Below are 25,827 nucleotides of genomic sequence, written 5' to 3'. Positions count from 1 at the left end.
TACAAATTATAACGCAAGGTATTTTATTAAGTAAAGTTTAATTTGACTTATTTGGGCGGCGGGGGGGGGAAGCTGGAAAAAAGAGTTGGGGTCGGGACAGACTCCAGGATTTCATTTGGATGAGGGGAGAGTTTCCACAAATTGGAGAATTCTGTGTTCATGTAATTGGGCTGTAAGGAACAGATAGGTGACGTTTCAGAGTGCTGGAGTAACTCGGCGGGTCAGGCAGCATCTGTGGAGAACATGGATAGTGACATTTCGGGTCAGGACACTTCTTCAGACTAACACTATGTTGACAGTTGAGAGGGTGATCGGCAGATGAGTGAAGTGACAGAGGCGAGGGAAAATAAGGAGATAAATGGATGTCAGATAAGGAGAGAGGAGTGTATATGTGTAGCTTTAAGGGACATTGTTCAGGTAGCATTTGGAGTATTACATTAAGTTAACCAGAATGGTTTAAATACAAGGAACTGCAGATGCTGGTTTACAAAAAAGGACACAAAATGCTGGAATACCTCAGTGGGCCAGGCAGCATCTCTGGACAGAAGGACTGAGTGACATTTTGGGTCGAGACTGAGGAGGGTCTCGACCAGAAACGTTACCCATTCCTTCCAGCATTTTGTGTTTACCAAAACTGCGCCTATCCAGGTGACGGTGTGCCAGCAGGCTGGAGGAGCGGGGAAAGGCATTGCCACAGAGCGGGCAGGTGAAGGGGCGCTGGCCGGCGTGGACTCGCTAGTGCTCCAGCAGGTGGTCAAGGCGGGTGAAGCCCTTACCACAGGACGGGCAGGGGAAGGGACGCTCAGGGCTGGACATGCGGGTGAAACCCTTGCCACACTCAGCGCACACGAGGGTCTCTCTCTGGTGTGTTTCCGTTGGTGCTCCCGCAGCCCCCATGCTCTCGTCACAGAGGGATCAGCTGCTCGCCAGCATGGGACCGCTGGTGCTGCCGCAACCCACGCGAGCAGTCAAACGACTCACCACAGTACGGGCAGTCGTAGGGCTGGCCACTGGTGTGCTCGCCACACACCGGGCTGGGACGGGACTGTCACCGGCGTGCACCCACTGGTGGAACAGCAGCCGGGTGGAGTTGCTGAAGCCCTTGCCGCACTGGGCACAGGTGTAGGACCGCTCGCTGGTGTGGTTGCACTGGTGCTCCAGCAAGTTGCTGGAGTGGGTGAAGCCCTTGCCGCACTGGATAGAGGTGTAGGGGCGCTCGCCGGTGTGGGAGCGCTGGTGCACAAGCAGGTTGCTGGATTGGGAGAAGCCCTTGCCACACTGGGCGCAAGTGTAAGGGCGCTCGCCGGTATGGGTACAGCGCTGGTGCTTCAGGAGGTTGCGGTGTGGGTGAAGCCCTTGTCACATTGGGCACAGATGTAAGGACGCTCGCCGGTGTGGGTGCGCTGGTGCTGCAGCAGGCTGCTGGATTGGGTGAAGCCCATGCCGCACTGGGCACAGGTGTAGGGGCGTTCGCCGGTGTGGGTGCGCAGGTGCTGCAGCAGTTTGCTGGACTGGGTGAAGCCGATGCCACACTGGGCACAGCTGTAGGGGCACTCGCCGATGTGTGTGCGCTGGTGCTGCAGGAGGCTGCTGGACTTGGTGAAGCCCTTGCCACACTGGGCACAGGTGTAGGGCCGCTCCCCGGTATGCAGCCGCCTGTGCACCTTCAGGTCCTTGGACGATTTGAAGCCTTTGACGCAGTCGGAGCAGGTGAAGGGCCGCTCACTGCTGTGCACCCGCTGGTGCACCCGCATCCCTGACAACTGGGTAAAGCTCTTGCCGCATGTGGAGCAGCCATAGGGCTTCTCGCCCCTGTGCACTTGCCGGTGGGCCTTAAGGACATTCGCCGCCTTGAAAGTCTTGCCGCAATCCGAGCAGTTGAAGGGATGTTCTCCCGTGTGCACCCACCGGTGGATCTCCAGCTCGCTCGGGCTCTGCCAGTCCTTGCCACATACGTCGCACTCATAACGCTTCTCCTTGTTGTGCCCCATCATGTGGTCCTCCATTAAAGCTCAGCCCCTCGAAGCTCAACCCACACACCGAGCGGGGGGGGGGGGGGCTCACCTGCACCCTGGCCGCCTTCAATAGCCGCTCACGTCCCCGTCTCCGTCCACAGCAAAGGCTCCTAAACCCTGCAGGAGGGGAAGAACGAGGGTCAACAAGCTGGCAAACAGGACATTACTAGCACATGTAGAGCGTGTTTATGGCGGAGGAAACCGTTACATAATTCTGCGCGGCACACTGGCGCACCGTTACAGTTGCTGCCTCACCGCCAGAGACCCGGGGTCGATCATGACTACAGGTGCTGTCTGTGTGGAGATTGTACGGTCTCTCCTTGACCTGCGTGGATTTTTATTCCTGGTGTTCTGGTTTCCTCCAACATTTCAAAGACGTTCAGGGTTGTAGATTAATCGGCCTCCGCAAAATTGCTGAATTGTCCCTAATGTGTATGGGACAGCGCTGGTCGGTCCGGACTCCGTGGGCCGAAAGATCTGTTGATTCCACTCTGCATCTCTAAACTAAGCTAAACCAAATAGTGTCGATCCAAAACGCCACCCATTCCTTCTCTCCACAGATGCTGCCTGACCCGCTGAGTTACTCCAGCACTTTGTCATAGTCATAGAGTGATACAGCGTTTGAAAGAGGCCGCTCGGCCTAACTCGTACCCGCAGTCCTAGATCCCTCGGCTCCACACATTCCGCAAGGCTCAGAGTTGTACAGAGTCCTAGCGAGACCACACCTGGAGTATTCTGTGCAGTTTTGGTCCCCTAATTTGAGGAAGGACATTCTTGCTGTTGAGGGAGAGCAGCGCAGGTTTACAAGTTTAATTCCCGGGATGGCGGGACTGTCATATGCTGAGAGAATGGAGGGGCTGGGCTTGTATACTCTGAAGTTTAGAAGGATGAGAGGGATTCTTATTGAAACATATAAGATTGTTAAGGGTTTGGACATGCTAGAGGCAGGAAACATCTTCCCGATGTTGGGTGAGTCCAGAACCAGGGGCCACAGTTTAAGAATAAGGGGTAAGCCATTTGGAATGGAGGTGAGGAAACACTTTTTCTCACACGGAGTTGTGAGTCTGTGGAATTATCTGCCGGTTCTCTGGATACTTGCAAGAGAGAGCTAGATAGGGCTCTTGAAGATCGCGGAGTCAAGGGATATGGGCAGAAGGCAGGAACAGGGTACTGATTCGGGAAGATCAGCCATATTCACATTGAATGGCGGTGCTGCCCCAGCGCCCCACCATTCACAGTGAAGATCCTGCCCTGGTTTGAATTCATAAACTGCAACACCCTCCCCACCCCCAAAACAATGTGCCCTCCTCACTGCCCCTTACTCCCATTGCTCCCTCCCCCCTTCTTCCCACCCCACCAGGCTCCCTCCCCCTTTCCTTGACCCCTCTCTCGCCCCCAGTTCCCTGCCCCCCCTAGTAACCTCTTCAAAATTTCCCTAGTAACCTCTTCAAAAAATTCAAGAAGATTAGTCAAACATGACCTTCCAGGCACAAATCCATGTTGACTGTTCCTAATCAGACCCTGTTTATCCAGATGCTTATATATATTATCTCTAAGTATCTTTTCCATTAATTTGCCCACCACTGAAGTCAAACTAACAGGTCTATAATTGCTAGGTTTACTCTTAGAACCATTTTTAAACAATGGAGCAACATGCACAGTACGCCAATCCTCGGGGACTATTCCCGTTTCTAATGACATTTGAAATATTTCTGTCATAGCCCCGGCTATTTCTACACTAACTTCCCCCAATGTCCTAGGGAATATCCTGTCTGGACCTGGAGACTTATCCACTTTTATATTTTTCAAAAGTGTCAGTACTTCTTTTACTTTGAAACTCATAGTATCAATAGCTACTCTACTAGTTTCCCTCACCTCACATAATTCAATATCCTTCTCCTTGGTGAATACCGAAGAAAATAAATTGTTCAATATCTCCCCCATCTCTTTTGGCTCTGCAGATAGCTGTCCACTCTGTCTCTCCAATGGACCAATTTTATCCCTTGTTATCCTTTTGCTATTAATATAGCTGTAGAAACCCTTTGGATTTACTTTCACCTTGCTTGCCAATGCAACCTCATATCTTCTTTTAGCTTTTCTTATTTATTTCTTAAGATTCTTTTTACATTCCTTATACTCCTCAAGCACCTCATTTACGTCATGCTGCCTATAATTATTGTAGATCTCCCTCTTTTTCCGAACAAGATGTCCAATTTCCCTTGAAAATCAGGGCTCTTTCCAATTTTTACTTTCCTTTCAACCGAACAGGAACATAAAGATTCTGTACTCTTAAAATGTCCCCTTTAAATGTCCTCCATTTCTCTTCTACATCTTTCCCATAAAACAAAATGTCCCAGTTCAGTCCTTTTAAATCATCTCGCATCTCATCAAAGTTAGCCTTTCTCCAATCAAAAATCTCAACCCTAGGTCCAGTTCTGACCTTCTCCATAATTATATTGAAACTAATGGTATTGTGATCACTGGACCCGAAGTGCTCCCCAACGCATACCTCCGCCACCTGTCCCGTCTCATTTCCTAACAGGAGGTCCAGCACTGCCCCTCCTCTAGTAGGTACCTCTATGTATTGCTGCAAAAAACTACCCTGCACACATTTTACAAACTCCAAACCATCAAGCCCATTTACAGAATGTGTTTCCCAGTCTATGTGTTGAAAGTTGAAATCTCCCACAATCACTACCTTGTGCTTACTACTAATATCTGCTATCTCCATACATATTTGCTCTTCCAATTCTCGTTCCCCATTTGGCGATCTATAATACACCCCTATAAGTGTTGCTACACCTTTCCCACTTCTCAGTTCCACCCAAATAGCCTCCCTAGATGAGCCCTCCAATCTATCCTGCCAAAGCACTGCTGTAATATCTTCCCTGACTAGCAATGCAACACCTCCACCTCTTGCCCCTCCAATTCTATCACACCTGAAGCAGCGAAATCTTGGAATATTTAGTTTCCAATCACAGCCCTCATGCAACCATGTTTCACTGATCGCCACAACACCATACTTCCAGGTGTCTATCCAGACCCTAAGCTCATCCACCTTTCTTACAATGCTCCTAACATTAAAATATGCACATTTAAGAAACCCCCCGTCTCTTATTCTCTGTTTATTTCCTTTTTTTATTTCTCCTCTTGAGTCCGAGTGCTTCCCTTTTCTGCTTCCTGCCTCCCATTCTGTATACTAGCTTTCTCTATTTGAGTCCCTCGCCCCAACCATTCTAGTTTAAAGTCTCCCCAGTGGCCTTTGCAAATTTCCCCGCCAGGATATTGGTCCCCCTCGGGTTCAAGTGCAACCCATCCTTTCTGTACAGGTCCCATCTTCCCCAAAAGAAGTCCCAATGATCCAGAAACTTGAATCCCTGCCCTCTGCACCAGTCTTTCAGCCACGTATTTATCCTCCACCTCGCTCCATTCCTACTCTCACTATCGCGTGGCACAGGCAGTAATCCTGAGATTGTTACCTTTTTGGTCCTTTTCCTTAACTCTCCTCCCAACTCCCTAAATCCTCCCTTCAGGACCTCTTCCCTTATGTTACCTATGTCATTGGTACCTATATGTACCACGACCTCAGGCTCCTCTCCCTCTGATTTCAGAATATCTTGGATTCGTTGAGACACGTCCGAGACCTTGGCGCCAGGGAGGCAGACCACCATCCTGGTCTCCCGACTGCGTCCACAGAATCACCTATCCGACCCCCTAACAATAGAGTCCCCAGTTACTATTGCCCTCTTCTTTTTTTCCCCCGCCTTTCGGAGCAACAGGGCCGGTCTCTGTGCTGGAGACCCGTCCGCTGTCGCTACCCCCGGGTAGGCCGTCACCCCCATCCGTACTCAAACAGGATTACTTATTTGCAAAAGTACACAAAATTGCTGGAGAAACTCAGCGGGTGCAGCAGCATCTATGGAGCGAAGGAAATAGGCGACGTTTCGGGCCGAAACCCTTCTTCAGACTGATGGGGGGTGGGGGGGGGGGGGAAAGGAAGGAAAAAGGGGAGGAGGAGGAGCTCGAGGGCGGGCGGATGGGAGGGTGGGAGGAGACAGCTAGAGGGTTATGGAAGGGGAGGAGACAGCAAGGGCTAGCAAAATTGGGAGAATTCAATGTTAATGCCATCCGGACGCAATGTCCCCAGGCGGAATATGAGGTGCTGTTCCTCCAATTTCCGCTGTTGCTCACTCTGGCAATGGAGGAGACCCAGGACAGAGAGGTCGGATTGGGAATGGGAGGGGGCGTTGAAGTGCTGAGCCACCGGGAGGGCAGGTTGGTTATTGCGGACTGAGCGGAGATGTTCGGCGAAACGATCGCCCAACCCACACATCGCCCCGTCCCCAGTCCACCCACCTGCCTTCCTCTGGCCCCAACTCCCACCCTGCCGGGTGTTCACCATCCCCCCCCCCCCCGACCTCCCCCTCTCCCACACCCAACGGTATGTCCTCTGCAGAGGTCTTACCTTTGTCCCCCTCCGTCCCCATCTCAATGAGTTCCGCGCCCACCATGACTTGGAGCGCTTCTACCGTCGTCTCCGCCTCACAGCGCACTGCCATGGGAAGGAGTCCTCGCCCCCCAATGATGACCCTTTTCCCCGTCTCCGACGCACCCCCTCCTCGTGGAACCCCTCTCGTAAAGTCCCGGCTCTGGAACTCTTTATCCAGAACTGCCGCCGCGACGTCAACCGCCTTAACTTCTCCACTCCCCTGTCTCACTCTAATCTTTCCCCCTCTGAACGCACTGCCATTGAATCACTCCGCAAAAACCCAGATTGGGTCATCAAACCAGCCGACAAGGGAGGTGCCGTGGTAGTCTGGCGCGTCGATCTCTACAAAGCTGAGGCCACGCGCCAACTATCGGACACCTCCTCCTACTTACCCTTGGACCATGACCCCACTGACGAGCACCAGGCCACCATTTCTAGCACCATCACCAACTTCATCAATTCCCACGCCCTGCCCGACCAAGCTTCCAACCTCATCGTTCCCCAGCCCCGCACGGCCCGTTTTTACCTTTTCCCCAAAATCCACAAACCCGGATCTCCCGGCAGACCGATTGTCTCTGCGTGTTCGTGCCCCACCGAACTAATCTCCACATACCTTGACTCCATCCTATCCCGCTTGGTCGAATCCCTTCCCACCTATGTTCTAGACACCCCAGACACTCTCCGCCGCCTCCACGCATTCCACTCTCTGGGCCCTCACCCCCTCATCTTCACCATGGATGTCCGGTCACTCTACACCTCCATCCCCCACCAGGATGGCCTCGGAGCCCTCCGGTTCTTCCTCGACCAGAGGAGCAACCTATACCCAGCCACTGACACTCTCCTCCGCTTAGCGTAGTTGGTCCGCACCCTCAACAACTTTACATTTGACTCCTCCCATTTCCTCCAAACACAATGCGTAGCTATGGGCACACGCATGGGCCCCAGCTACGCCTGCCTCTTTGTCGGGTACGTTGAACAATCCTTGTTCAATACGTACCAGGGCCCCATCCCCGACCTCTATCTCCGTTACATTGACGACTGCTTTGGGGCCACCTCCTGCACCTACACACAACTGACTGACTTCATCCACTTCACCACCAACTTCCATCCGGCACTCCAATACACCTGGACCATTTCCGACACTTCCCTACCATTCCTTGACCTCACCATCTCCATCGCAGGGGACAGACTCCTGACCGACATACATTACAAACCCACTGACTCACATGGCTATCTGGACTACACGTCTTCCCACCCTGCCCCCTGTAAAGACTCCATCCCCTACTCCCAATTCCTCCGCGTACGCCGCATCTGTTCCCAGAATGAGACATTCCATACCAGGGCATCGGAAATGTCCTCGTTCTTCAGGGAACGGGGATTCTCCTCCGCCACCATAGATGAAGCTCACACCAGGGTCTCCTCCATACCCCGTAACACTGCTCTCTCTCCCCATCCCCGCACTCGCAACAAGGGCAAAGTCCCGCTTGTCCTCACCTTTCACCCCACCAGCCGGCAAATACAACACATAATCCTCCGCCATTTCCGCCACCTCCAACGTGACCCCACCACTCGCCACATCTTCCCATCTCCCCCCATGTCTACCTTCCGCAAAGACCGCTCCCTCAGCCACTCCCTCGTCAATTCTTCCCTTCCCTCCCGCACCACCCCCTCCCCGGGCACTTTCCGTTGCAACCGCAAGAAATGCAACACCTGTCCCTTGACCTCCCCCCTCGACTCCATTCAAGGACCCAAGCAGTCGTTCCAGGTGCGACAAAGGTCCACCTGTACCTCCTCCAACCTCATCTACTGCATCCGCTGCTCTAGATGTCAGCTGATTTACATCGGGGAGACTAAGCGGAGGTTGGGCGATCGTTTCGCCGAACACCCCCGCTCAGTCCGCAATAACCAACATGACCTCCCGGTGGCTCAGCACTTCAACACCCCCTCCCATTCCCAATCCGACCTCTCTGTCCTGGGTCTCCTCCATTGCCAGAGTGAGCAACAGCGGAACAGCACCTCATATTCCGCCTGGGGACCTTGCGTCCGGATGGCATTAACATTGAATTCTCCCAATTTTGCTAGCCCTTGCTGTCTCCTCCCCTTCCTAAACCCTCTAGCTGTCTTCTCCCACCCTCTCATCCGCCCGCCCTCGGGCTCCTCCTCCTCCCCTATTTCCTTCCTTCTCCCCCCTACCCCCCATCAGTCTGAAGAAGGGTTTCGGCCCGAAACGTCGCCTATTTCCTTCGTTCCATAGATGCTGCTGCACCCGCTGAGTTTCTCCAGCAATTTTGTGTACCTTCGATCTTCCAGCATCTGCAGTTCCTTCTTGAACACTTTGTCTACTCCACTGCGATATCTCCTCAAGGTATGCCTACTTTGAAGAAGTTCTCCTCCTCTCTCCGGAGACAGTTTCACAACCTCCTCTCTAACTGCACACCCTCTGTGATCCCCCTGCCCTCCAACTGTACGACCACATCCTTGCCCAGACTCGATACCGCAGCCACATTTGCTTCCTCGGGGCCTGCCTGCGCCTCCATCTCATACCCCATGGCTTCCAGCTCCAGTTCCCTACCTCCCAGTTCGGACCCCAACCGGACCATCGGTACCGATTGGCTATCCACCGGCATACCCAGCAATTCTCCAACCGGGCACTGAGATCCACCCTGGTCGCGATGCGCCGGCACCAGCAGGACCTCACATCGTCACTCTCTGAACTTCAGGCCTCACTAACCCATACCTGCAACGGACCCCAATTATATTTCATCCTCCGGAAGATCCACCTCTTCAATCAAAAATTCCTGGCCTACCTAACTCCACCAAGGACCTTAAATTATCCCGCCTACAGGCTGCTCCCGACGCCCCGCGACTCGACCACCAGCAGACTCCAGGCCCCAACTCCGGCCTGCATCGCCTGCCCGAGTCCCTACTCACCAGGACGCCGCCTTCACCGACTTCCACATCGATGCCGCCGCCGACCCTCACCTGCCTACCGATGACGCCCAGCCTCGCCGCTTCTACGGTAACTTGGACTTTCTCCCCCTCGCTGATTCCTCCGACCCTCGCCGCCCTCCGGGACCGCCCAGCCTCATCGCCGCACCGGGCCTACCCGACATCGCCGCCGCACTGGGCCCATCCAGCATCGCCGCCGGTCCGGGCCCACTGAACTTCGCCGCCGCACTGGGCCCGCCTAACATCGCCGCGGGACCCGACCTACCCAACATCGCCGCCGGACACGACCTACCGGACACCGCCGCCGGACCCGACCTACCCGGCATCGCCGCCGGACCCGACCTACCCGGCATCGCCGCCGGACCAGACACACCCAACATCGCCGCAGGACCCGACCTACCGGACACCGCCGCCGGACCAGACCCACCCAACATCGCCGCCGGACCCGACCTACCGGACACCGCCGCCGGACCCGACCCACCCAACATCGCCGCCGGACCCGACCCACCCAACATCGCCGCCGGACCCGACCCACCCAACATCGCCGCCGGACCCGACCTACCCGGCATCGCCGCCGGACCCGGGGCTCCCCCAACATGGACGCTGCAACGCACCCGACTCATCTCGCCGCCCCACCGCTATGGCCGACCCGCGCCGCCCCGCCGACTATCCACCCACCGGGACCTGCCACGCATCGCCCGCGGACCCCGACTCAACCGCCACTGGACCCCGACCATCGGGTCCGGTGACCATCGCCACTGGACTCCGACCATCGGGTCCGGTGACCCGCGCCACTCCACCTCCCTCCAGCAACCCACAGCAGTCGCCTTACCTGGAGTCTGGACTCTGCACTGGGCCTGGAGCCTTCACCTGCTTACTCCCACTCTCCTGGGCGTAACTCCACTGGGTCCTAGTGCCCGTCTGCCCAGCCTTGCTAACCTCAGTGGCTGTTCCACTGACTCTCCCCATCCCCCTCTAACTATGTCACCCCGCTCTTCCCCACCCACATTACAGCCCTCTCACACCCCCACCCCCTGACCACCCACCACCCCTCCAACACCCACAACCCCCCCCCCCCCCCCTTCACATCGCCCTGTCCCCAGTCCACCCACATGCCTTCCTCTGGCCACAACTCCCACCCCTGCCGGGTGTTCACCACACCCCCCGATCTCCCCCTCTCCCACACCGAACAGTCTGTACTCAGCAGAGGTCTCACCTTTGTCCCCCTCCGTCCCCATCTCAATGAGTTCCGCGCACCATGACTTGGAGCGCTTCTACCGTCGCCTCCGCCTCACAGCGCACTTCCATGGGAAGGAGTCCTCGCCCCCCAATGATGACCCTTTTCCCGTCTCCAACGCACCCCCTCCTCGGGGAACCCCTATCGTAAAGTCCCGGCTCTGGAACTCTTTATCCAGTACTGCCGCCGCGACGTCAACCGCCTCAACTTCTCCACTCCCCTGTCTCACTCCAATCTCTCCCCCCCCTGAACGCACTGCCATTGAATCACTCCGCAAAAACCCAGATTGGGTTATAAAACCAGCCGACAAGGGAGGTGCCGTGGTAGACTGGCGCGTCGATCCCTACAAAGCTGAGGCCACGCGCCAACTCTCGGACACCTCCTCCTACTTACCCTTGGACCATTACCCCACTGACGAGCACCAGGCCACCATATCTAGCACCATCACCGACTTCATCAATTCCCACGCCCTGCCCGACCAATCTTCCAACCTCATCGTTCCCCAGCCCCGCACGGCCCGTTTTTACCTTCTCCCCAAAATCCACAAACCCGGCTCTCCCGGCAGACCCATTGTCTCTGCTTGTTGGTGCCCCACCGAACTCATCTCCACATACCTTGACTCCATCCTATCCCCCTTGGTCAAATCCCTTCCCACCTATGTTCTAGACACCTCAGACACTCTCCGCCGCCTCCGCGCATTCCACTCTCTAGGCCCTCACCCCCTCATCTTCACTATGGATGTCCAGTCACTACACCTCCATCCCTCACCAGGATGGCCTCAAAGCCCTCCGGTTCTTCCTCGACCAGAGGAGCAACCTATACCCAGCCACTGACACCCTCCTCCGACTAGCAGAGTTGGTCCTCACCCTCAACAACTTTACGTTTGACTCCTCCCATTTCCTCCAAACACAAGGCGTAGCTATGGGCACACGCATTGTCCCCAGCTACGCCTGCCTCTTTGTCGGGTACGTTGAACAATCCTTGTTCAATACGTACCAGGGCCCCATCCCCGACCTCTACCTCCGTTACATTGACGACTGCTTCGGTGCCACCTCCTGCACCCACACACAACTGACTGACTTCATCCACTTTACCACCAACTTCCACCGGCACTCCAATACACCTGGGCCATTTCCGACACTTCCCTACCATTCCTTGACCTCACCATCTCCATCGCAGGGGACAGACTTCTGACCGACATACACTACAAACCAACTGACTCACATGGCTATCTGGACTACACTTCTTCCCACCCTGCCCCCTGTAAAGACTCCATCCCCTACTCCCAATTCCTCCGCCTACGCCGAATCTGCTCCCAGGATGAGACGTTCCACACCAGGACATCGGAAATGTCCTCGTTCTTCAGGGAACGGGGATTCCCCTCCGCCACCATAGATGAGGCTCACACTCAACTCCCTTGTCAATTCTTCCCTTCCCTCCCGTAGCACCCCCTCCCCGGGCACTTTCCGTTGCAACCGCAAGAAATGCAACACCTGTCCCTTCACCTCCCCCCTCGACTCCATTCAAGGACCCAAGCAGTCGTTCCAGGTGCGACAAATGTTCACCTGCATCTCCTCCAACCTCATCTACTGCATCCGCTGCTCTAGATGTCAGCTGATTTACATCGGGGAGACTAAACGGAGGTTGGGCGATCGTTTCGCCGACCACCTCCACTCAGTCCGCAATAACCTACCTGAGCTCCCGGTGGCTCAGCACTTCAACTCCCCCTCCCATTCCCAATCCGACCTCTCTGTCCTGGGTCTCCTCCATTGCCAGAGGGAGCAACACCGGAAATTGGAGGAACAGCACCTCATATTCCGTCTGGGTTGCTTGCGTGCGGATGGCATGAACGTTGAATTCTCCCAGTTTTGCTAGCCCTTGCTGTCTCCTCCCCTTCCTTAACCCTCGAGCTGTTTCCTCCCAACCCCCCGCCATCGGGATCCTCCTCCTCCCCTTTTCCTTCCTTCTCTCCCCCACCCCCTATCAGTCTGAAGAAGGGTTTCGGCCCGAAACGTCGCCTATTTCCTTCGCTCCATAGATGCTGCTGCACCCGGTGAGTTTCTCTAGCATTTTTGTGTACCACCGTCAGTTAACATACTCATTGTCCTTACCATAGCTCATTACAGCACTCAGAAACCACCAGCCAGAAATCATTATTGAGCACAGGTACCTTCATTATCCACGTATCCAGGTCGCGATCTAGTGTCAGAATTGTTAACATATTACATAGTGTCAGAATTTATTAACAGATTGTTAAGGGTTTGGACACACCAGAGGCAGGAGACATTTTCCCGATGCTGGGGTAGTCCAGAACCAGGGGCCACACACAGTTTAAGAATAAGGGGTAAGCCATTTAGAACGGAGACGAGGAAACATTTTTTCTCACAGAGAGTGGTGAGTCTGTGAAATCCCCTGCCTCAGAGGGCGGTGGAGGCCGGTTCTCTGGATGCTTTCAAGCGAGAACTGGATAGAATCATAGAATCATAGAAAGTAGGTGCGAGAGTAGACCACCAGGTCCGTCGAGCCCGCACCGCCATTCACTCATGGCTGAACACTAAACAGACACACTTACCCACAAACAGTAGACACAAGACACAGAACACAAGACACTACCCTCCCCTTTATACCGCTATCACCCCTCTCCACCCCAAGAACCGCGTGATCTCCTGGGGGAGGCAAAAAACCGGATAAAAACCCAGGTCCAATTCGGGAAAAAAATCCGGGAAATTCCTCTCCGACCCCAATCCAGGCGATCGACACTTGTCCAGGAGATCACTCAGGTCTACTATACTAACCATACCTAGGTCCATATCCCTGCCCTCTCCCCGTAGCCCCTTATCCCCTGGCAGCTAAAAAAACATCTATTTTTGACTTAAATATATTTAACGTTTCTGCTTCCACTGCTCCCTGGGGCAGTGAATTCCACAAACTAACCACCCTCTGGGTGAAGAAGTTCTTCCTCATCTCAGTTTTAAAAGAGCCCCCCCTCACTCTGCAACTATGTCCCCTAGTTCTAGCCTCCCCGATCATTGGGAACATCCTCGGTGCATCCACCCGATCAAGGCCCCTCACGATCTTATACGTTTCAATGAGATCGCCTCTCATTCTTCTAAACTCCAAGAGTAGAGTCCCAGCTTACTTAACCTTTCCTCATATGTCAATCCCCTCATTGCAGGAATTAATCTTGTAAACCTTCGCTGCACTGCCTCCAGGGCTAGTACATCCTTTCTTAAGTATGGACCCCAGAACTGTACACAGTATTCCAAATGTGGTCTCACTAATACCGTGTACAGCTGCAGCAAGACCTCCGTGTTTTTATACTCAATCCCCCTAGCAATAAAGGCCAAAACTCCATTGGCCTTCCTGATTGCTTGCTGCACCTGCATACTGACTTTTAGTGATTCATGTACTCTCTCACCGTCCAGTGCAGATCGGCTCCATCTTGGCCGTGGCGTCATTTCCAGGCTGAGGCCGCCCCGGGGCAGCCACGTAATTTCCGGGTTGACGCCCCTCTGCCCCGTGTTGCGCGATCTCTCTCTCTCTGCCTCCGGGGCAACGGGCAGCGGGCGGGCGGGATGAGCCGTGAGTGAGTGAGTGAGTGAGGACCCGGGCTGGGCCGGGCGCGGTGAGAGGCTCCGGTGGATCAGGGCGGGCGGGGCGGGCGCGCTGGCTGGGGATTCGGTGCGCGGGGGGTCCAGCCCGCGGCCTCGCACCCGGGAGACAGTGACTGGGCCTGGGGTTGGCGGAGCTCGGGGAGCCGGGCATGGGCCTGGGGTCGGGCCTGCGCCGGGTACCACCGCCGCCGCAACACGACCATCAATCTGGGGTGGGGCTGATGGGTGGACGCCGTGCGGCCGGGGTGGTGGAGGAGTCATGTCGCGGCTGAGGGGAGCGGGGAGTCGGGACACAGTCTCTCTCTATCTCTCTCTGTGTGTCTGTCTAGCAATGTTACTAAATTTTGGGATTTTAAAAATCAAGTCTGCAATTTATCCCATCAGATAAAGCATAAAAAAAGTTTAATTTGACACCTAATTCACTTTCATATCTTCAGTATTAAAAAAGTTATGGCCGTTTTCATACTCGGAAATTAGCATCTTGTTCCCTATTGCTTTTCCATTGACTCAACACAAAAGCTGTGATCGAGGACAGTCAAAAGCCCGTAACTTTATTAGAAGTTAAGAGAACTGAATGAAAATTTTAGTTATTATAGATTGAAGCATTCTGAAACAAATATAAAACATCTTACTTGGATGACCTGAAATTATAACATATAATTAGTTAGTTACCGAATTGTACCTAATTACAAAATTGATTGTTATGATGGAAATAGTAAAGAACCAAGAACAAGAAACACCCAGACTGCCTTGAACATTCAAAAATGTGATATTCTCAAGATCAGAACTTTAATATTATTGTATAATATGCTGTAAGTCCATAACAGATAGGTAAATAAATTACAATTTCTAGCAATAGACAAAGTCTTTATGGAGAAGATCAGTTGCTAGCTGCTACATTGGCATATCATAATCAATTGCATCACCATACTCCTCAGATTGTAACCAATAAGCAAATTCTTTTTCCTCAACTTTTCAATTTTGGCATTGTAAACTACAAGTTTTTGCTCTTGAAACCACACAAGACATGCCTTTCTGCCATTTTTGCTACTTTCCCATTAACAATGTTCTGTAGATTCCATTTCTTAAGAAAATTATATATTTTCTAAATAACCTAAGTATCCAAATAACAAACTAATCCCATTCACACACGAATTCACAATATAACATGATTTTTAAAATTCACTGTCATGAATTTACATGCCAGTTGGAAGGAATTTAATGTTTAATTCCCATAAATTAATCCAGAAACACGTGACTCAAACTTTTGTGAATATTTAGTTTAAAAATAATGATCATGGAGAGCGAATAACACAAAATATAGACAATTTGGACGGTTTATGACATTATTGTCCAAAATAAATGGGCATTTTAATCATCTTCCTTCTGGAACGCGATCGATTTGAAAGTTGCATTTGCAGTGAATTTGAACCCCATATCAGCAGGAAAAACACTGCCGGTTCGTATGGGGCCCAAATCACATTTTCGCAACGTAAAATTAGATTAAAGCCATCCCAAGAAGCAAGATTATATGTAAAATATACGACTTGCACTTTGTTTCGTCCCTTTCTTGCGATCCGTCACGTTGTAGTCGTTGAGGGCATTAGAAGTCACTTTTTATTTTATTCCAAATACTAAATTGTCGACCGATTAAAAAAAAAAAAAAAAAAGCATTTATTTATTTATTTATTAATATAGAGCAAACGGGAGTCGGGTCGATTTTTCTTAAGCAGCTAGCAGCCCGAGGAAGTCTGCCTCCGATAGGCAGTACAAAACGGCATTTTAATCCCGCCCCCACCCCAAAGGCGCCAAAGTCGCCCACACGGCCAGTGACAGAACTGCAGCGCCGCTGAAGGTAAGTATTGTAACATCACTAAGTAATGTCGGGGCTGAGGGGAGCGGGGAGTCGGGACAGGGTCTCTCTCCATACTGTTTTTACTGTCTCTCTCTATCTCTCCTTGTTTCTATCTCTCTCCATCTCACTCTCTACCTGTCTCTCTGTTTCTCTCTAACTCCCCATCTCTCTCTCCATCTCTCCCTATCTCTCTCTCTACCTCGCTATCTCCGTCTCTCTATCTCTCTCTACCTCCGTCTCTATCTCTATCTACCTGTCTGTCTGTCTGTCTGTCTGTCTGTCTGTCTGTCTGTCTGTCTGTCTGTCTGTCTGTCTGTCTGTCTGTCTGTCTGTCTGTCTCTCTCTCTATCTATCTATCTATCTCTCTGTCTCTGTCGTCACTCCTGATGCTATACAGTCTTGCTAATATCAGCCCGGGAGATAGCGCTGTTATGGAGAGAGTATATCAGCTTCTATTGCGGCTAGCGAGTCGCAGAGAGATAGATCGAGAGTATATAGCCGCTCGCTCATCTCTCTCTCTCTCTCTCTCTCTCTCTCTCTCTCTCTCTCTCTCTCTCTCTCTCTCTCTCTCTCTCGCTCTCTCTCTCTCTCCATCTCTCTCTCTCTTTATCTGCGGGATGTACACTGCTATATCTCTATCGCCCTGTCTCTCTCTGTCACTCTCTCTCTAGCCCTATCTCTCCCTCTCTATCTTTTTCAATTAAAAATAACGTTATTGGCATGATAAAATACATTGTTATATTGCCAAAGTATAAAACATAACATACATAGTTAAAATGCATAAATATAAATACAAGTATACAGTGCATGGATATATATATGCCCCAGTACGTATATACATATACTCGCAATACACCTATAGCCCTTTATTGATTGCTACACGTTCTTGCAGCTGTAAGCAGTAATAATTATAATGATAAGCCTTTATTGTCATTGTACTTAGAAATACAACTAAATTAGGAGAACTACTCCTGATCAGTGCAACCAAAACAAGTCCAAACAAGATAAAGACACATCCAATACATTCAATACGTTATTTCGCTGCTTAAATTAGTAGATACATTATAATTATCCCACCTAGGTAGAACATTGCACTGGGAGAATATCTATATACTATTAAAACTCTGTGGCTGCCGCCTGCCTTTCGATTCGTTCCATCGTGTGATGTCACAATGCCCAATACTCGCAGATGTCCAATCGGAATGGCCGATGCTCGCAGATGTCCAATCGGAATGGATCAATTTACATGTTCGACTGCCGGCTGCATTTCTTCTTTTGATTCCTTGCCACGCCGAATCCAGACGCACAATCGCCGAGATCTTTTCCATTTCGGTAGAGATTTCACTTTTCTTTCTAAGTATCCGCTCCTCATTACATTTCGTCGTGTTTAAGTACACCTTTTAAATCAAATCCTTCTCCCCCCCCCCCCCACCCCCCAATATTTCAAAAATAAACTGGCTTCTCACCCATAGAAGCAACCATTTCGGTAGACATTTCACTTTTAATTCCAACTATCCACTCCTCATTAGATTTCGTTATGTTTATGTCCAAATTTTTCATTAAATCCTTCTCCCCCCCCCCCCCCCCCACTCACTCATTTTGTCGCCTCCTGCTGGCCAGCGACCATAACGGCTGCTGGCGCCCGCATCTCGCCTCAAAGACGCCATTTAAAACCAGCCGCACCGCTCATTCCTGAGCCGCTTGAGTTGGAGGACCACTTCTCCCGTGGGGGCTACGGGTAGGGAACGGCTGCGTTGGGGGAGCAGACCCAACGGGTCTGCCCTTGGTCTAGTGACACTTTAAAATTTAATAAATACTTTAAATTTAAAAAATAATAAATATTAGCTGAATGGTCTGTTTTATAGTGGAATGGATGAGAACATTCTCATGTCGTGTGGATATTTGAGGAATTTAGAGCTCGAATGACCCAGGGATAGAAACTGTTCTTGAGTCTGTTTGTCTGGCTTTTGACACACCTGTGCCGCCTACCAGAGGACAGGAGGTTGAACAGGAACTGTCCAGGAAGGAAGGGATCTTTGATTATTTTCCTGGCTCTACAGAGGGATCGAGAGCTGGAGATGTCTTCCAGGGAAGGCAGAGGGCAGCCGATGATTTTCTGGGCAGTTTTGATCACTCTCTGCAGGGCTCTCCTGTCTGCTGCTGAGCAGCCGGCATACCACACGGTGATACAATATGCCAGCACACTCTCGATGGTGGAGCGGTAGAAGGTCACTAGCAGCTTCTCCTCTAAACTGTTCTTCCTTAGCACTCTCAGGAAGTGCAATCGGTGCTGGGTCTTGTTTACCACCGCTGAAGTGTCGGCAGACCAGGAGAGGTCCTCCGCGATGTGCCTTCCCAGGAATTTGAAGGTGGAAACTCTGTCGACACAGTCCCCGTTGATGTAGAGCGGGGCAGGGTCCACTCTGTACCTTCTGTAGTCGATTACCATTTCCTTTGTTTTGCTGTTGTTGAGTGCCAGGTTGTTCGCAGAACACCACTCTGACAGCTTCAGGACCTCGTCTCTGTACGCTGCCACGTCTCCTTCTGATATGAGTCCGACCACCGTGGTGTCATCCGCGAATGTAATAATGGAGTTTGTGGAGTGGATGGGAGTGCAGTCGTAAGTGTACAGAGCATAGAGGAGTGGGCTCAGCACACATCCCTGTGAAGAACCAGTGATGAGAGTGAGGCTGGAGGAGCAGTGGGGGCCATTTTGACTGTTTGTGGGCAGTTAGTGAGGAAGTCCTTTATCCAGGCGCAGGTGAGAGGGGGGAGTCTAAGTCAGCTTGTTGACGAGTATGGGAGGGATGATTCTATTGAAAGCTGAACTATAGACAATAAAATGGATCCTTACATGGTTCCCCGGGTGTTGCAGATGACTCAGAGCAGTGTGGAGGGCAGTGGCCATGGCGTCCTCCGTCCATCTGTTTGCTCTATAACAAACTGATGAGGGTCAAGGTTTGGAAGGAGGCTGGCTTTGATGTGCTGTGAAATTAATCTTTCAAAGCATTTCATGACGACTGATGTGAATGCAATTGGTCTGCAGTCATTGAGACTGTTTATGATTGGTTTCTTAGGGACAGGGATGATGGTAGCTGACTTCAGACAAGGTGGTATAATGGCTTGTGTCAGGGAAAGATTGAAGAACTTGCTAAAGACCCCTGATAGCTGGTCTGCACAAGCTTTGAGTACTTTGCCGAGTACACCATCAGGTCCAGCGGCTTTCCTTGGGTTCCCCGACTTGAGCGCACGCCTCACTTGGTGAGCACTGTTCCTGGGGAGTGAGCGAACGGGAGCTGGAGGTCGGTGGGAGCAGCGTGACTGCACGAGGCTTCTTTGCCCGAAGGCGGGAGTGAGACAGCAAGAGAGCGACTACAGGAGTCTGAGCAGACCTCATCCAACTAGCTTTTATTGTGTCCTCTTTTGGACTAGAACATAAGTGCTATCGGATGACGTTGGACGATACTAGGATGTGTGAAATGGAGTGTTTCGCCTCTAGTGAGGGGCCCTCTGGGAGGAGGCTTTCCCCAATACCTGCCAACGGGGACTCGGGGTGGAAAGGAATCCCTCTTACTTGGAAGTCAACTGTTTTCTCTTTCATTTTATTTTTTTATTTGGCACAAGTTGTTCAGATGTTCAGACCTGCACAGTTTCAAGTTATCCAGAGATTTATGAATGCAAGACCGGATTAGGTAAATTAAATGTCACGTAATACTATCAAATTGGTGTCACTCAATGTAAATGGGATGAATAATCCAGTTAAAAGGAGCAAGTTCCTGGCTAAACTGAAAAAAGAAAAGGCTCAGGTACTACTTTTACAAGAAACCCACCTGCCTCAACAAGAACATGATAAACTAAAACGCTTTGGCTTTAGAAATGCATTTTATAGTTTCTATAAATCTAGCCAAAAGAGGGGAGTGGCTATCCTTATTACAAATGCAGTCCATTTTGAATGCCATAAAGAAGTCAGGGACAAAGAGGGAAGGTATGTAATGGTTAAAGGAAAGCTGGAAAACAAAGTTGTGACACTGATCAATGTATATGCCCCCCAGAGTGTACCAAATGTTTTTTTCAAAATTCTGTTTGATATTATTGCTTTAGTGACTGAAGGTATTTTGATATATGGAGGGGACTTCAATGTGGTCATGAATCATAATTTGGATACAACAAGCCTAAAAACCCCCAAGATGCATCTGACCAAGTTTATTAACACATCAGTACAGGAAATGGGCCTAATTGATGTTTGGCGAGAACTTAACCCTTTAGAAAGGGACGACACACACTATTCAGCACCTCATTCAGTCTACTCCAGGATTGACTACTTTTTAATGAATACGGGTGAAAGTTACAGAATCACAGAGTGTAAAATCGGGGTGGCAGATGTATCTGATCACAGTGCGATCATCTGGACAGTACACCTGAATAGTAGAAAAAGAAATACTGTTTGGAGGCTCAATGTGGGTATTTTGAATAATAAGGCAAATGTGGTGCAAATAAGGGAAGAGATAAAAAGGTACATAGAAGAGAATGATAACGGGGATGTGGATCGTGTAATACTGTGGGATACTATGAAGGCAGTTATACGTGGAAAGCTGATCGCCCTGACATCATCACAAAAAAAGGCTTGGCTAGTTACGTATGAACATAAAGTAGAAAACTGAAAGAATTGGAGAAAAAACATAAAAACATACAGGATCAGTTGGTACTAAAACAGATTAAGGAAATAAGGGGGGAGATAGATCAGATCCTCAGGGGAGATATGGAAAAAAGGGCAAGATTCGTAAAGCAGACCTATTATGAAGCAGGTCCAAAAGCAACTAGACTCCTGGCCAGAAGCCTGCGTAAACAGCAGGCCTCTAATTCAATTCATAAAATAAGAGATCCTAAAACCAATCAATTATCACATGAGCCAGATGAGATAGAAAGAATATTTGAAGAAGAATATAAGAAACTCTGTTCTAAGCCACCATCAGCTGACGAAAGGACAATGAGAAGCTTTCTTAACTCACTTGATCTGTCATCCATTGGTGAGACACAAAATAATATAATTATGTCACAATTTACGGTTAAGAAGCTGGAAGCTGCAATCAGTAGACTTAAGGCTAGTAAATCACCAGGCAGCGGTGGGTTTCCACCAGAATGGTACAAGGCCTTTAAGAAAGAGCTAACACCTCTGCTCCTGTCTTGCTTTAACTGGACCCTTAAAGAGGGCAGGACTCCCCCATCATGGAAGGAAGCAATTATTACCATTTTACCCAAGGAAGGCAAAGACAAAGAGCAATGTAAACATTTCAGGCCAATCTCAATTTTAAATGTAGACAACAAACTATTTACTTCAATCATTTGCAAAAGACTCGAGACTTTTGTACCAGATCTGATTAATGAAGACCGTACTGGATTTATTCGGGGGCGTCAAACACAGGATAATATTAGAAGAACCTTCCACATTGTGGATAATGCTAAAAAAATGGATACAAGTATGGCCCTGGTCAGTTTAGATGCAGAAAATGCCTTTGATAGTGTTAGTTGTGTATTTTTTTATGAAGTACTGAAGAGATTTGGTTTCAATGAAGATGCAATTCTGTGTATATATCAGGAGCCTACAGCTAGGATTAAGGTACATGGAAACATATCAAAAAGGATCCAGTTAGAGAGGGGCACAAGGCAAGGATGCTGTCTTTCTCCTACTCTCTTCGTTTTGTACATTGAACCCTTCGCACAAGCAATAAGGCAGAGAGAAGACCTGCAGGGGGTCAAAATAGGGGGGAAAGTACATATAATTGGTCTTTTCGCTGATTATATCATTATTATTCTTGAACGACCAGATATATGTCTCCCAAATCTAATGAACCTATTTGAAACATATGGATATAAACTGAATATAACAAAAACACAAATTCTTTCATTCAATTATTCTCCATCCCAACAAATCAGAGATGCATATAATCTGAAATGGAATTCTAAAACGATGCAGTATCTTGGTGTAACTATAACCAAAACACTTTCCAACTTGTTTGAAACAAATTATAACAAAATTGAAGAAAACATCAAAAAGGATGTTGAAAGGTGGTCGACCATTCCTCTAGACTTCAGTGCCAGAATACAGACGGTAAAAATGAATATCCTACCGAAATTACTATATTTATTCCAATCTCTGCCAATTAATGTTCCCCGAGACAAATTCATAGCCAGGGATAAAATGATCGCTAGATTCATTTGGAACAGCAAAAAACCAAGAATAAAACTAACAACACTTCAACTGCCGTAAAGCAGGGGTGGAATGGCGTTACCAAATCTGAGGAAATACTTTTATGCAGCTCAACTCAGACCTCTGGCTTGTTGGTGTAGACCTGATTATGAATCTCGATTGAAAGAAATGGAAAGGGAGATACAGGGTTACCAGATCCAGATTTTGGCGGGAGAGAAATATCTGAGAGGGGCTTTGAGACATGCGATGGACCCAATAGTAGCATTTACGTTAGAAATATGGAATGTTATAGTGGAAAAATACAAATTAAAAAGAGCGGTTCACGAGAACGGCCTGGAACATCGGGCCACCGTAGAGGCAACTGTGGAGGCCTCAATAGGCCCGACCTTTGGGTGAACTGGGGTTGGGGACTGGACTTTGTGCCTTCCCCCATAATGGCAACCATTGTGGGGGGATGTTCTTTATGTTTAAAACTCTTATTAATGTTATGTCTGTATTCCTTCTTTATGTGCTGCAAAATGGCAAGAAGCATTTCACTTCACTACACCTAGGTGTATGTGAATGTGACCAATGAAATACCTTTGATAAAATACCTTTGATACCTTTGGTTGAAGTGGTTCGCATATGACTCAAAGTTGAAGCCAGGGGTGTATGATTCAAAATTCAAAGAATGGGCACAAAAAGGCATAACGGCAATGTATACAGTTTCAGAAAATGGCGAGTTTATGAGTTTCCAAAATTTAAAGTCAAAGTATCGTCTCGAAAATATTTTTTTTTTCAAATACTTGCAATTAAGAGACTACTTTACAAAAGAGATAAGGCCAGAACTGGATAACACTTCAAATAATGTGATCAAGGTGATTGTGGATGCCTACAAACAGAAAGGGGTCTCGGGTCAACTCTGCTTTCTACCAAGCTTTGGTGGGAAGCGTGGGAGAATCAACGCTCTACATAAAAACAAAATGGGAAGCAGAATTAAAGATTCAAATAACAAAAGAAGAATGGTATCAAATGTGTGAAACACAATGTTCATCCACAGCTCACTAGTATGGAGAGAAGTTTGCTGGAAGAATCTATCTCGCTTTTTTATAACACCCAAAATAAAAAGCAGACAACTTGCTGTCCAACAACACTGTTGGATGCTGTGTGGGAGTACGAGGCAGACCACTCGCATATTTTCTGGCAATGTGTAAAGATAAGGACATACTGGGAAAATGTTAATGCAGCTGTAAAAAATATCTTGGGTTATAAAATCCCAAATACCTGCCCTGTGATGTATCTGGGGCGTATTAAAGATATTGTAAAACTAGAAGATATATATTTGATTAAAGTTTGCAGCAAGTAAGAAGGCCATTACCAGGCAGTGGCTTAATGAAAAAAAGTCCAAAACAGGAACAGTGGTTAGAAATTGTGCGAGACATCTTTAATATGGAGAAATTGACATATTCCTTGAAATTCAAGTATAATCCATTTGAGAAGATCTGGGTAAAATGGACCGTTTATTTGAGCCATGACACCAATTAGATAAATGCCGAGCTAGATATGGGAAGATTGCGTTATATAGAACTAGATGGTATGTTTGTATGAATATTGAATTATCTCCTGATTACTAATCAATGTAATGTTTTTTTCTTTTTTTTAAGTTGGTAAGTGAACCACACGGTTTTATTACAATTTTATTTACTTCTTTATTTTCCCCCTATCTACTTATTTGTTTATTTGGATTGCTGTTTTTCTTACTTTGTTTTATTTATGGTGATGGCGTTGCACTGTTTTGTATATATCTCTTAAAAATCAATAAAAATTTAAGTGAAAAAAAAGAACACAACAAGAGACACAACAAGAGACACAACAAGTAACAACTTACTAAATCTCATCTTTAACATTTAAATTGTTCTTATATTTTAAGAGTCATTCACAATTTAAACGTTAATAAATCCTTTTTGCACTTTTGATGCCTGTGTGTTCTTCATCACGATGGGAACCTAATAGGCGGATGGCTGCACTGTGGGAGAGCAACTAAGAGTGCATGGGGGAGGTTGTGGGGAGATGCACTGAATGTGTGGGTGGGAGGGGAATGGCAAGGAGCAGAGTGCGGCGGGGGGGGGGGGGGGGGTAGGTAGGTGGGGTGACTGAGTGAACTGCCAGCGTACCAGGCGTGAGTGACTGCGCTGCCAGCCCACGAGCCGTGAGTAAGTGAACTGCCAGCCCACCAGCTGTAAGTGACTGAACTGCCAGCCCAATAATCCATTCAGTCCACCTTCTTCCCCCTTCTCTCTCACAGTCTGTCACCTGTTTTGGGCAGAATTTCTGGCAGTTTCTCAGCCGCCCGCCTGCCATGTCCGAGTGATTGTACTGCCAGGCCTCAGTGACTGAGCTGCCAGCCCTCAGTGACTGAGCTGCCAGCCCAAAAATCGATTCGGCCCACAAACGCCATACTAGCCCTCTGGAAACCAGTGCCTTCGGCCCACCACACTCATACTAGCGCAACATACGGTGCCCTCCCCGGACAGCAATATTGGAATTGTTGGAGAGGGAGAATATTGCATTGGGTGACCGACCCTCCCGTGTGATGCTGGGACCCAACGGGTCCCACTTAGTCTAGTTTATTTTAGAAACATATAAAATTACAAAAGGACTGGACAAGGTAGATGCAGGAAAAGGATTCCCAATGTTGAGCCAGTACAGAATCAGGGGTCACAGTCTTAGGATAAAGGGGAGGCCATTTAAGACTGAAGTGAGAAAAAACGTTTTCACCAAGTGAGTTGTGAATTTGTGGAATTCCCTGCCACAGTGGGCAGTGGAGGCCAAATCACTGGATGGGTTTAAGAGAGAGATAGAGCTGTAGGGGCTAATGGAATCACGGGATAGGGGGAGAAGGCAGCACGGGTTATTGATTGGGGGCGATCAGCCAATATCACAATGAATGGCGATGCAGGCACGAAGGGCCGAATGGCCTCCTTCTGCACCTATTTTCTATATTTCTATGAATATTTCATTATCTGTCTTGCAATATCAGTGATGTCATGGTATGAATGATGATTTATTTGTGGGGGGGAACAAAACTGGAGTGGTAGATGTGTTCACTGGAGATGTCCATCGAAATCACACCAACATTAAATGATATAACACAGTGTCATGTACCATTCTTGCATTGCATAGGACAAATTCTTGTTTTCAGTGAAAAATACACAAAGTGCTGGTGTAACAGAGGGTCAGGTAACATTTTTGGAGAACGTCTATAGGTGACGTTTCGGAAAGTGACCGTTCTCCAGACTCTTTTTGCAGCGACTCGCTTTGTGCTATTTTTACTCGATCTTTAAATTATTCGCTTGTCATCTACCATGGTGCAGTCAATGTCTGTGACGCAAGGTGTTTGTTCCGTGAGTGTCACTAATGACAATCAGCAGGTATGAGGTCATGTCACTGGGGAAATATCGCTCTATATATCTCGGTGCCC

The 25,827-nt window shown here is 49.2% G+C and overlaps 1 protein-coding gene across 2 annotated transcripts; it reads right to left on the bottom strand.

Annotated features, from left to right (window-relative positions):
* Positions 1-840: 840 nt before the first annotated feature.
* LOC116970167 (zinc finger protein 239-like) lies at positions 841-14,129 on the bottom strand. 2 transcript variants are annotated; one of them, XM_033016872.1, is made up of 4 exons: positions 14,109-14,129; positions 1,563-2,132; positions 1,395-1,478; positions 841-1,308 (listed from the first exon to the last, which is right to left on the bottom strand). In XM_033016872.1, exons 2-4 carry the CDS (start codon positions 2,004-2,006, stop codon positions 916-918), a joined length of 921 nt encoding a protein of 306 aa, XP_032872763.1. In that variant the 5' UTR covers positions 2,007-2,132; positions 14,109-14,129; the 3' UTR covers positions 841-915. The 2 variants fall into 2 exon arrangements, with proteins under 2 accessions (XP_032872763.1, XP_032872762.1); XM_033016871.1 differs by lacking the exon at positions 14,109-14,129 and having other exon boundaries at positions 844-1,308; positions 1,395-2,132.
* Positions 14,130-25,827: the final 11,698 nt, after the last annotated feature.

Source organism: Amblyraja radiata, unplaced genomic scaffold (assembly GCF_010909765.2).
Source record: "Amblyraja radiata isolate CabotCenter1 unplaced genomic scaffold, sAmbRad1.1.pri scaffold_596_ctg1, whole genome shotgun sequence".
Classification (NCBI taxonomy): Eukaryota; Metazoa; Chordata; class Chondrichthyes; order Rajiformes; family Rajidae; genus Amblyraja; species Amblyraja radiata.
This window is presented reverse-complemented; position numbering and strand designations above follow the sequence as displayed.